The sequence below is a fragment of the Pollicipes pollicipes genome, unplaced genomic scaffold (assembly GCF_011947565.3).
Source record: "Pollicipes pollicipes isolate AB1234 unplaced genomic scaffold, Ppol_2.1 Scaffold_2555;HRSCAF=2994_pilon_pilon_pilon, whole genome shotgun sequence".
Lineage (NCBI taxonomy): Eukaryota > Metazoa > Arthropoda > Thecostraca > Pollicipedomorpha > Pollicipedidae > Pollicipes > Pollicipes pollicipes.
This window is the reverse complement of record NW_023596136.1, coordinates 29621711-29634178: the sequence shown is the minus strand read 5'-3', so window position 1 is coordinate 29634178 and position 12468 is coordinate 29621711. Positions and strand designations below refer to the sequence as shown.

At 60.8% G+C, this 12468-nt stretch overlaps 1 protein-coding gene across 1 annotated transcript in view; it reads left to right on the top strand.

Annotated features, from left to right (window-relative positions):
* The window catches only part of LOC119100033 (endoplasmic reticulum-Golgi intermediate compartment protein 2), a 92715-nt gene extending 81011 nt beyond the window's left edge, over positions 1-11704 (top strand). The window contains exons 5-10 of the mRNA XM_037223152.1: positions 4111-4202; positions 4671-4850; positions 5227-5395; positions 6351-6513; positions 10724-10761; positions 11690-11704. Coding sequence (XP_037079047.1) covers positions 4111-4202; positions 4671-4850; positions 5227-5395; positions 6351-6513; positions 10724-10761; positions 11690-11704 — 657 coding nt within the window. The remainder of the gene's footprint in view (positions 1-4110; positions 4203-4670; positions 4851-5226; positions 5396-6350; positions 6514-10723; positions 10762-11689) is intronic.
* The last annotated feature ends 764 nt before the right edge of the window (positions 11705-12468 follow it).

The following is a 12468-nucleotide window of genomic DNA, read 5'->3' as shown; positions in this document are numbered from 1 at the left end:
GTTGAGGTGCAGTGTCCCCAGCTGACGCGTTGTCCAGTGTTGAGGTGCAGTGTCCCCAGCTGACGCGTTGTCCAGTGTTGAGGTGCGGTGTCTCCAGCTGACGTGTTGTCCAGTGTTGAGGTGCAGTGTCCCCAGCTGACGCGTTGTCCAGTGTTGAGGTGCGGTGTCCCCAGCTGACGTGTTGTCCAGTGTTGAGGTGCAGTGTCCCCAGCGGACGTGTTGTCCAGTGTTGAGGTGCGTGTGTCCCCAGCTGACGTGTTGTCCAGTGTTGAGGTGCAGTGTCCCCAGCTGACGTGTTGTCCAGTGTTGAGGTGCGGTGTCCCCACCTGACGCGTTGTCCAGTGTTGAGGTGCGGTGTCCCCAGCTGACGTGTTGTCCAGTGTTGAGGTGCGGTGTCCCCAGCTGACGCGTTGTCCAGTGTTGAGGTGCGGTGTCCCCAGCTGACGTGTTGTCCAGTGTTGAGGTGCAGTGTCCCCAGCTGACGTGTTGTCCAGTTTGAGGTGCGGTGTCCCCAGCTGACGCGTTGTCCAGTGTTGAGGTGCGGTGTCCCCAGCTGACGTGTTGTCCAGTGTTGAGGTGCAGTGTCCCCAGCTGACGTGGTGTCCAGTGTTGAGGTGCAGTGTCCCCAGCTGACGCGTTGTCCAGTGTTGAGGTGCGGTGTCCCCAGCTGACGTGTTGTCCAGTGTTGAGGTGCAGTGTCCCCAGCTGACGTGGTGTCCAGTGTTGAGGTGCGGTGTCCCCAGCTGACGCGTTGTCCAGTGTTGAGGTGCGGTTGTCCCCAGCTGACGTGTTGTCCAGTGTTGAGGTGCAGTGTCCCCAGCTGACGTGTTGTCCAGTGTTGAGGTGCAGTGTCCCCAGCTGACGTGTTGTCCAGTGTTGAGGTGCTGTGTCCCCAGCTGACGCGTTGTCCAGTGTTGAGGTGCGTTGTCCCACCTGACGTGTTGTCCAGTGTTGAGGTGCAGTGTCCCCAGCTGACGCGTTGTCCAGTGTTGAGGTGCAGTGTCCCCAGCTGACGCGTTGTCCAGTGTTGAGGTGCGGTGTCTCCAGCTGACGTGTTGTCCAGTGTTGAGGTGCAGTGTCCCCAGCTGACGCGTTGTCCAGTGTTGAGGTGCGGTGTCCCCAGCTGACGTGTTGTCCAGTGTTGAGGTGCAGTGTCCCCAGCGGACGTGTTGTCCAGTGTTGAGGTGCGGTGTCCCCAGCTGACGTGTTGTCCAGTGTTGAGGTGCAGTGTCCCCAGCTGACGTGTTGTCCAGTGTTGAGGTGCGGTGTCCCCACCTGACGCGTTGTCCAGTGTTGAGGTGCGGTGTCCCCAGCTGACGTGTTGTCCAGTGTTGAGGTGCGGTGTCCCCAGCTGACGCGTTGTCCAGTGTTGAGGTGCGGTGTCCCCAGCTGACGTGTTGTCCAGTGTTGAGGTGCAGTGTCCCCAGCTGACGTGTTGTCCAGTGTTGAGGTGCGGTGTCCCCAGCTGACGCGTTGTCCAGTGTTGAGGTGCGGTGTCCCCAGCTGACGTGTTGTCCAGTGTTGAGGTGCAGTGTCCCCAGCTGACGTGGTGTCCAGTGTTGAGGTGCAGTGTCCCCAGCTGACGCGTTGTCCAGTGTTGAGGTGCGGTGTCCCCAGCTGACGTGTTGTCCAGTGTTGAGGTGCAGTGTCCCCAGCTGACGTGGTGTCCAGTGTTGAGGTGCGGTGTCCCCAGCTGACGCGTTGTCCAGTGTTGAGGTGCGGTGTCCCCAGCTGACGTGTTGTCCAGTGTTGAGGTGCAGTGTCCCCAGCTGACGTGTTGTCCAGTGTTGAGGTGCAGTGTCCCCAGCTGACGTGTTGTCCAGTGTTGAGGTGCTGTGTCCCCAGCTGACGCGTTGTCCAGTGTTGAGGTGCGTTGTCCCACCTGACGTGTTGTCCAGTGTTGAGGTGCGGTGTCCCCAGCTGACGTGTTGTCCAGTGTTGAGGTGCAGTGTCCCCAGCTGACGCGTTGTCCAGTGTTGAGGTGCAGTGTCCCCAGCTGACGTGTTGTCAAGTGTTGAGGTGCGGTGTCCCCAGCTGACGCGTTGTCCAGTGTTGAGGTGCAGTGTCCCCAGCTGACGTGTTGTCCAGTGTTGAGGTGCAGTGTCCCCAGCTGACGTGTTGTCCAGTGTTGAGGTGCGGTGTCCCCAGCTGACGTGCTGTCCAGTGTTGAGGTGCGGTGTCCCCAGCTGACGTGTTGTCCAGTGTTGAGGTGCGGTGTCCCCAGCTGACGTGCTGTCCAGTGTTGAGGTGCGTTGTCCCACCTGACGCGTTGTCCAGTGTTGAGGTGCGGTGTCTCCAGCTGACGTGTTGTCCAGTGTTGAGGTGCAGTGTCCCCAGCTGACGCGTTGTCAAGTGTTGAGGTGCGGTGTCCCCAGCTGACGTGTTGTCCAGTGTTGAGGTGCAGTGTCCCCAGCTGACGTGTTGTCCAGTGTTGAGGTGCTGTGTCCCCAGCTGACGCGTTGTCCAGTGTTGAGGTGCAGTGTCCCCAGCTGACGTGTTGTCCAGTGTTGAGGTGCAGTGTCCCCAGCTGACGCGTTGTCCAGTGTTGAGGTGCGTTGTCCCACCTGACGCGTTGTCAAGTGTTGAGGTGCTGTGTCCCCAGCTGACGTGTTGTCCAGTGTTGAGGTGCAGTGTCCCCAGCTGACGCGGTGTCCAGTGTTGAGGTGCGGTGTCCCCAGCTGACGCGTTGTCCAGTGTTGAGGTGCGTTGTCCCACCTGACGCGTTGTCAAGTGTTGAGGTGCTGTGTCCCCAGCTGACGTGTTGTCCAGTGTTGAGGTGCCGTGTCCCCAGCTGACGCGTTGTCAAGTGTTGAGGTGCAGTGTCCCCAGCTGACGTGTTGTCAAGTGTTGAGGTGCAGTGTCCCCAGCTGACGCGTTGTCAAGTGTTGAGGTGCGGTGTCCCCAGCTGACGTGTTGTCAAGTGTTGAGGTGCGGTGTCCCCAGCTGACGTGTTGTCAAGTGTTGAGGTGCGGTGTCCCCAGCTGACGTGTTGTCAAGTGTTGAGGTGCGGTGTCCCCAGCTGACGTGCTGTCCAGTGTTGAGGTGCAGTGTCCCCAGCTGACGCGTTGTCAAGTGTTGAGGTGCGGTGTCCCCAGCTGACGTGTTGTCCAGTGTTGAGGTGCAGTGTCCCCAGCTGACGTGTTGTCCAGTGTTGAGGTGCGGTGTCCCCAGCTGACGTGTTGTCCAGTGTTGAGGTGCAGTGTCCCCAGCTGACGTGTTGTCCAGTGTTGAGGTGCAGTGTCCCCAGCTGACATGTTGTCCAGTGTTGAGGTGCAGTGTCCCCAGCTGACGTGTTGTCCAGTGTTGAGGTGCTGTGTCCCCAGCTGACGTGTTGTCCAGTGTTGAGGTGCAGTGTCCCCAGCTGACGTGTTGTCCAGTGTTGAGGTGCAGTGTCCCCAGCTGACGTGTTGTCCAGTGTTGAGGTGCGGTGTCCCCAGCTGACGTGTTGTCCAGTGTTGAGGTGCTGTGTCCCCAGCTGACGTGTTGTCCAGTGTTGAGGTGCAGTGTCCCCAGCTGACGTGTTGTCCAGTGTTGAGGTGCGGTGTCCCCAGCTGACGTGTTGTCCAGTGTTGAGGTGTAGTGTCCCCAGCTGACGTGTTGTCCAGTGTTGAGGTGCAGTGTCCCCAGCTGACGTGTTGTCCAGTGTTGAGGTGCGGTGTCCCCAGCTGACGTGTTGTCCAGTGTTGAGGTGCTGTGTCCCCAGCTGACGTGTTGTCCAGTGTTGAGGTGCTGTGTCCCCAGCTCCCGCGGTGTCCAGTGTTGAGGTGCTGTGTCCCCAGCTGACGCGGTGTCCAGTGTTGAGGTGCGGTGTCCCCAGCTGACGTGCTGTCCAGTGTTGAGGTGCTGTGTCCCCAGCTCCCGCGGTGTCCAGTGTTGAGGTGCGGTGTTCCCAGCTGACGCGGCGTCCCGTGTTGAGGTGCGGTGTCTCCAGCTGACGCGGTGTCCATTGCTGAGGTGCGGTGTCCCCACTTGACGCGATGTCCAGTGTTGAGGTGCGGTGTCGCCAGCTGACGCGGTGTCCAGTGTTGAGGTGCGGTGTCCCCAGTTGACGCGGTGTCCAGTGTTGAGGTGCGGTGTTCCCAGCTGACGCGGTGTCCCGTCACCTGTTAGATGAACTCCTTCCTGCGGGAGCACTACCACGGCCTTCGGGAGACGCTCTTCCGTAGCGGCCACACGTCCATGTTTGCCGAGCTGCCGCCGCAGTGAGTCACAGGCTGGTCCGACTGGCCTCAGTAAAGCTGTCATCGCCCCTGTCATCGCCCTTGTCATCGCCGTTGTGCTCGACACATCTTACGAGCTGTGTCACCCACCGGTCTTTTTACATCAGCCATAGCACTGAAACTGCAGGTCTTTTGGATATCAGCTGTAACATTCAAAATGCACCCGAAAAGTAGCTTGTGAGTTCAAAGAACACCGATCTGAACAGAGGAATATCTCCATTTCACATCGCATGGGAAACCTTTTCCCATTGCGCAATAAGGCGAGTAATTTTGAGACTGGTGTCTCATTGCATCTTGATGTATGTGCCAATGGTCTCCATTACACACAGAGGAGCTGTAAGCGTGCTGAGACGCACGACGGCGTGCGTATCAGCCTGGGCGGCCGGCGCGGGCGGCGGGCGACCGTGTAGTGTGGCTGCTCTCTGACCGGGCGGTGCTGCCTGCCGCCAGCCACCCGCGCCCCAGTCGGCAACCGGACGCGTGTCGCGTGCACGGCTCGCTCGTCCTCAACAAGGTGGCCGGCAACTTCCACATCACGGCCGGCAAGGCCATCGGCTTGCCCACCGGCCAGCACGCGCACATCTCCGCCTTCATAGAGGGCAATTACAACTTCTCGCACCGCGTCGTCAGGTGCGTGGATGGGTGGGCGCCGCTGGCGGACGCTCGCGGTGGTGGGGCTTCCCCCGGTCCAGCCGCACCGGCAGCGCGGCTGTCGCGCCCGCTGAAGGGAAACGATCGCGCGTGTCTGATAGAGGAGGCAATGGTCCGTCGCCTCACTTTGGACAACTAAACGACCAGGGGACAGTTATCAAGGTTGCTGACCAGCTGTATGCACGCAGTGGGCAGTCGCGCGCGTGCCTGCGAGACGGCGCGTGTCTGACCGGACTGGCCAGCACTGAGCTGATGAGCCGGGGCGGCGGCGATGGCGGCGGGTCTGCCGCACCACGCGGCTCGGTGTCGGCCGCGAGCGCCATCGGCGCCGCCGTCTGACGCCGCGCGCCAACAGGTTTCAGTTCGGCGACGAGCAAGCCGGCTTCATCCACCCGCTGGAGGGCGACGAGAAGGTGGCCACGTCCGAGATGCAGATGTACCAGTACTTCATGGAGGTGGTGCCGACGGAAGTGCGCGGTCTGCTGGGCGCCGCGCACACGTACCAGTACTCTGTGAAGGAGCAGGTGCGTCCTCCGGGCCCGCCCTTCCCGCCCCGCGACCCTCCGGCCACCGCCGGCACATACACATACTGCATACGCACACATACGCACACGGGAGCGAGGGCGTGAACCTGGCCTGTGCTCCTCAGCTGGGCTGGGTGCGCGGAATCAGCGAGCTGGGTGACGGCGTGCGGTGTTGAGAGGTCTGTGGTGAGAGCTCACAGCTGTTACGAAGTCTATGGTCAGAGCTTCACAGGGACCAGCTTCTGTGGGAATAGACGCTGCTCGGTGTGAGGCTCAGGCCTGAGCCGTGGTCTCATGGCAACTTAGAGAACATTTATAACTCATGCGAACAATAGCTGGTGCGCCATGCACTTCGTTGAGTGGTCCTGCCTTAATACTATATGAGTACTGTGTAATACCTTAGTACTATACGGATTTAAGTGGCCCCTAAGAACGAGTACACTATTCGCCTGAGTACAGCACGCTGAGTGCGCCTATCATATCGGAGCGAAGTCAGATCCTTCTGCATATTACGGTACCTCGTATGAGCTCTCGTCGATGCAAGTGACGTGTTACAATTTGGTCTGCATGTTTATATTAGCGATATTGACCTTAGAGCATTTGTCATATATGCAATATTCAGCCATCATACAGTGTAGTTCAGTATGCACCGGTAATGGAGAAAATCATGTCGACTTGTATCAAAGGATATGACAGGGCCAGGAAGCAGGGCGGGTAAAGTTTTGAACATTGCGTGCCTCGGAAAATAATATCAGCTCGTGGAGCATTGGTGTTAACGGCACTGGGTGGATGATTGCCGTTGGTCGCAGCGGGTGAGAGATCGATGTAAGCGTCAGTGTGTCTGTGGCCGTGGTTGTGGCTGTGGCTGTGGCTGTGGCTGTGTCTGTGTCTGTGTCTGTGGCTGTGGCTGTGGTGGCCCGCCGCCCTCCGCTGACCCGGCCTTTGCCCGCCGCAGAGCCGCGTCATCAACCACCACGCCGGTTCGCACGGCGTGCCGGGCGTCTACTTCAAGTACGACATGTCGGCGCTGAAGGTCGTCGTCTCGGAGGACCGCGAGCCGCTCGTGCAGTTCCTGGTCCGGCTTTGTGCCATATGCGGCGGTATTTACGTCACTTCAGGTGAGAGCTGAGAACGGGAGCCTGCTTTGAGTAGTCTGCCGGCCGGCGGTGGGCTGGTGCTAGCGGCGAAGGTGCCGCCTATAGAAAACCACGAGGCTGCAAATGTGATATTTTTTGTTTGTTGTATGAACGGGTTAGAGTGAATTAGAACCATTAAACTCAAGACCGTGCTTGAACTCATCATTTTCGTCGATATAAAGGCGTTGTGATTTATGTCTGGTCCTTCGTCGGCGTTTCACTTATTTCTACTAGGCATTCTTATTTTGTTCGCTCTTGTGGCCACCGCCATAGGTGCTTCCAGCTAAGTGATATTCTATAACATGCCATTATTGGCTTGAAATTATCGGCGGGCCATATTTGGCGTGAACTGATCGGATCGGATTTGGCATGAAGAAGGCGGCGGCGAGATCAATGGAGTGCGGTGACACGCCGTCCCAAGACCTGTGGCCCGACGGCCCCGAGCCGACTCCGTCCGCGCCAGCTGGCCTAACTCGGCCGGAGCCGGCCGCTGGCACCGCCGCCTCCGCCGTCGATCCGCTCAGCGTCAACGCTCACCTGCACGGCCAGCTGCAGCGGCTGCGCGCCGAGAAGGCGGCGCTGGCGGCCGAGCTGTCGGCGGCGCGCGCCGAGCGGGCCGAGGCCGGCCGCCAGCGGGACGCCGAGCGGTGCCACCTGGCCGGCGCCGGCGGCAGCGACGCGGCCGCCGCGCGCATCATGGAGCTGTCGCGCCGCCAGCGCCATCTGACTGCCGAGCTGGAGGCCGAGCGGACGCAGCGGCGCCGGCTGGAGGCGCGGCTGGCCGAGGCGCCGCCACCGCCGCCGCCGCCGGCCACGCAGGCCGACCGGGACACGGCGGCAGAGGACGCGCCGGAGACGGCGGCTGCAGAGGTGCAGGAGACGGCCGACCAGCTGCGCGAGCGGCTGCGCGACACCACGCGCCGCCTGGTGGAGGCGCGCAACCAGGCGCAGTCTGCGCGCCGCGAGCTGCGCCTGGCCGAGCGGCTGCTGCGACAGGAGGTGGGTGATGGTGTCACGCTGCACAGCTTGTCGGCCAGCGGCGCCGGCTGGCGTGGGCGCGCCCAGCAGATCGTCACGCTGCGGGCGCAGCTGGAGAAGCTGCAGGTGGCTGCCACTGAGCCGGGCGCCGCGGCGGCCCGCTCTGAGCCGCGCCTTTCGGCCGTCGACAGTCGGGCTCGCGAGCATATCCGCGACCTGGCGCGCGAGCAGCAGGCGAAGGCGCGCCAGGCGGCCGCGCAGGCCGAGCAGCGCGCCGACGAGACGGCCGCGCTCCGATTGAGGCGGGACGCGGCCCGCTCGCGCGCCGCCGCGCTCGCGCAGGACGTGACCCAGCTGCGCGAGCAGAACGCGCGGCTTTCCGACAAGTGCCGCAACGACGATGAAATGATCGAGCTGCTGCTGGCTCAGGTACGCCGACTGGAGGCCGCGCTGGCCGACAAGGGGCGGCCGGTGGTTCGTGACGGCGCCGCGCCTCCTGCGTCGTTGAATGGCGAACAGGTGGCGCTGTTACGCGCGCAGCTGCAGTCGCGCGAGGCTCAGGTGGCGCGGCTGGAGGCAGCGCTGGCTGCGCGGCCCGAGCCGGAGCTCGAGCCGCCACGCTCGCCGTCCCCGTCCCCCTCCGTTGCCGGCGGCGATGAGATGGCCGAACTGCGGCGGCGTTGTCTCGAGGCCGACTTCACGCTGGAGGCGGCCGCGGCCGAGCGGCGCCGGCTGACCGAGGCGGCGTGCACGCTGGAGGCGCGACTGGCCGAGCGCGAGCGCCAGCTGGAGGAGGCGGCCGAGGCGCTGCTGCAGGAGCGGCGCGCGGCGACCAGCGCGCGCCGCGAGGCTGACCGACTGCATCAGATGCTGGGCCGTGGCCGACGCCCGGCCCGACCGACGGCTGAGGCGGCCGGCGCCGAGCCGGAGCTGGCGCCGCTGCACGCGGAGCTGACGCGGCTGAGGCACGAGCTGGAGGAGCAGCGGCGTGCCCGGCACGAGGACCTGCGCCAGTTCGAGGACACGCTGGAGGAGGCGCGCCAGATCTTCTGTCGCGGGCTGCGGGAGGCGCAGCAGGGCGGTGACGACGGTGGCGAGGCCCCGGACACGCCGTGAGACGGCCGCGGGCCAGCTGTGTCGTCCCGTCCGGTCAGGACAGAACCGGCGGACCGTCCCGGAGGGCGGGCCGACCTCAGACAGATAACACTGCGGCAGCGGGACCGGCCGCGGCCCGCCCGTGTCGCGGTCGACCTGTGGCTTCAGCAGAGCTAGACCAGGTCACAGAAATCAGCTCGTCTGTCGAACGTGGACGCTCGGGCCGCGCCGCAGACCGTGGTGGCGGCTGGACGCTGGTAGAACGTCACTCCGCTTCAGCGCTCCGACGGAGCTGTACTGGCTCGCTGCGGGCAGGGGGCGTTGCCATCCGACTCTGTCTTATGAGCTAGGCCCTGTCAACGATATGCTCTACTTGCGTTAATTCGAGTGACGGGGTGGAAGACCAATCTATCAGTGATAACACGCAAAAGAACAGACTACGCTGGCCATGTAGGCATCTGGGTATCAACCATTGGGGTTATCTTCGATGGCGTACAGCTTTTGTTTTAGGTGACGTCGTCGATGTTTTTGTTTTCGTGAAATATTAAACAAAAGATCTACTGCATCATGATTCCGCTTGTACGACATGAGGCAGCTGTTGCCATATAAGTCCATCGACGAATCAACAGCTACACAGGCCTTTATTATTCGGAGGCGCTGTCTCGGGGCATGTCCGTTCAGGTGCTGCTCGCCAGTGATTGAGGGCTGTATGCTGTGATGACCTCCATCGATCAAGATATTTCAAATCACGTCGGCTGAAGTATCGGACGGCGCACAAATAGGGACAGTGGAGCCGCCTAGCTGCGAGATAGTTACAGCTACAAGTGGCCATGGAACAAGAACGTGATATGCACGCATCGTTCCCCTCGAATAGAATGAAAGATAATGCAGAAGAGAGTTGAGATACTCGAGAAGATCGAGGCCTTCTTCAGCAGATCGGCACCATCCGATAGCAGAGCAGATGATGATAAGGGAACCCGCTGCCGTACTGCAGTGATTACACCTGGCATTAGGACTGTACAGCCACGTTTTGAGGGCGATGTGTTGAATGGTCTCTCCACTGCAGTCGGCGCGACAGGGTGACACGTTCACGTCCGGAGTAGTTCAGCAGCACGCACGCGCGCGCGCACGCACGCACGCACGCACGCACGCACGCACGCACGCACGCACGCACGCACGCACGCACGCACGCACGCACGCACGCACGCACGCACGCACGCACGCACACACACACACACACACACACACACACACACACACACACACACACACACACCGAGAACATCCAGCGCGGTGCTGGACGTGGGCGGGGCCGATCGCCGTGTCAGCACGCAGCGCAGTGTCGGTGCGATGCGGCTGCTGGTCTGCTGCGCTCGCTGCCCCGTCAGCAGCTGCCGGCCGACACAGCTGTCCCGTCCGGCACACTGCTGCAGCTGAGCACGCACTCAGGCGTGGAGCCGGGCCATAGTGGGCGGAGAAGGCTCGAAAGTCAGTTAATGACAACCGGCCGGGACAGGCACACGTATGCCGCGTGCTTGGCTGTTATTCTTTACCTCCGTTAGTCAAGTTCATTACTACTTTGTTGTTTCCCATACTCTGAGTTCGGTAAGTTCTCGTGCACCGGCCAATTAATTACAAGTCCTCGTTTCGGCTGGTAGTGTGGCATGCATCCATGTCAGCAACATCCTGAACCAATGGCGTGGTCGCGGTTTTTATTCACAACCCTATCCGATATGTCCCGTGTTTTTCGTCGCTCCTGGCCTGCGGCGTCCGAGGCCGCCCCGGCCGCGGTCGGCGCGGCTCCACTGCTACGCAAGGCTGCTCCCGAGGCAGGTCCGAACGCTCGCGCCGTCGGTGCGATGTGTCCGCGCTCCTTCACGCTCAGTGCTGGTGTCGCTGCGGCGATCCCCATGTGCCCGTTCTTGTGTCGTGTGATTAGCCGCGTAAGCCGGCCGGCGTCGTGCCGTGCCGTGCCGTGCCGTGCCGTGCCGTGCCGTGCCGTGCCGTGCCGTGCCGTGCCGTGCGTGCCGTGCCGTGCCGTGCCGTGCCGTGCCGTGCCGTGCCGTGCCGTGTCGTGCCATGCCGTGTGTCGGGCTCTGACCACGGCCTGTCGCCGCAGGCATTCTCAACTCGCTGCTGGGCTGGGTGTTGCGGGTGGTGTGCTGCCGACGCGGCGCGGCCGGCGCCGACCACCGACCGGTGCCGGCCGAGCAGACGGCCGCCCTGCTGTCGGCCGAGCAGCCGGCCGCCGGCCGGGTCAGCCTGGTGACGCAGGACGGTCCGGCCGCCAACGGCAGCTGACCGGGCGGCGGCCGCCAGCCGCGCGGCCCGCCCTGACCGCCGCCGTCGACCGGAGCCGACGCGCCGCCTAGAATATCGCCGATTACGTCACGGCGCCGGGCCTGCACCGCTCTCCGCCCGCCCGCTGGCCGGGTCGCGCTGCGGCGCTGTGTTTGTGGTGGTGGGCACAGTCATTATCACGAGTGGATTGACTCACTTTCGCGTTTTGAAGTACTTTTCATGCGTGCATTTACGGCCGGTTGTGGTGCTCGTGCTCCCGAAAGTGCGACGTCAGTGTTTTTGCGCAGTATTGTATTTTAGCTCGGCGCGCCCGGAGAGATAGGGCAACAGTGAGAGAGAGAGCGAGAGCGTCGCGATTTCGTCGCGGCCGTGTGTGCCGCCTCAGCCGCCAGCGCGCCGTCTCACAAAGGCGCGCTTGTGGGCGGCCGCCGCTCGCCACCGCGCACCGCGGCGTTTCTAGTCACGAGAGGCGGTGTCGCGTGGGGCGCTCGGGATATCCAATACAGGTGCCGAGACACGGTCGGGCGACTTTCGCGGCGCGCTGGTGGCGCCGGCGGGCCGGGCAGGGCGGGCCGCTGCCCTGCCCCTGTCCCCCGCCCCCCGCCCCGAGGGCAGCATGGGTCACGCCACCGGCCAGGCGCGCCGCGGAGACCGACTGATCACAGCCGCCTCTCTCGGTCGCCTGCTAAGTGGTACACGGACACCAGCGGTCCCGAACATTTTCAGTCACAGCGCACGCAAACCGGCATAACGTCTGGTCTGTGTCACACGGTCTGGCTTTCAGGCATTTGCCGAATGATACATGTTGCATATATATATATATATATATATATATATATATATATACATATATATATATATATATATATATATATATATATATATATATATATATATATATATATATATATATATATATATATATGCAACATGTGCTGTCATCACAACTAGAACAATGCGTCAAAAAGCTCGTCAATGTTGAGTCAGAAGTCAATTTTAACACACACACGCACGCACGCACGCACGCACGCACGCACGCACGCACGCACGCATATATATATAAATGTATATATATATATATATATATATATATATATATATATATATATATATGTATAGTTTCCTTTCTCTTCTTCTTTGGTTCTAGTTTCCGGGCTTTTGACTTGGCATTGTCGTTTAGGTTAAAAATGGTTCGCACAAATTACTCATATTCGTTGCTCTTTACATCCTAACGTTTCGTGATCCCCTCTCATTGTCGGAGAAGACTGAATGACACAAGAAATGAGTTTTGAGTTTTAAAGGACAACAGTTGTGCGCTTTCATTGGAAAACATCTTTTGGTACGGAGAACACAAATGAACCGTGGCTATTTGAAGTAGGACTTCCATAAGTAATTGAAGTATGAAGTATCCTATTTTCACTTTGATGCGTATAAAATACACTCATAATGAGAACACTACAAAGACACGATGAGAACAGTCACCACAATCACATCAATGGTGATCACCGCCCACCACGTAATAGTTCAAGGGTTGTACAATAATTTGTTGAGCGCTGGAGTGAG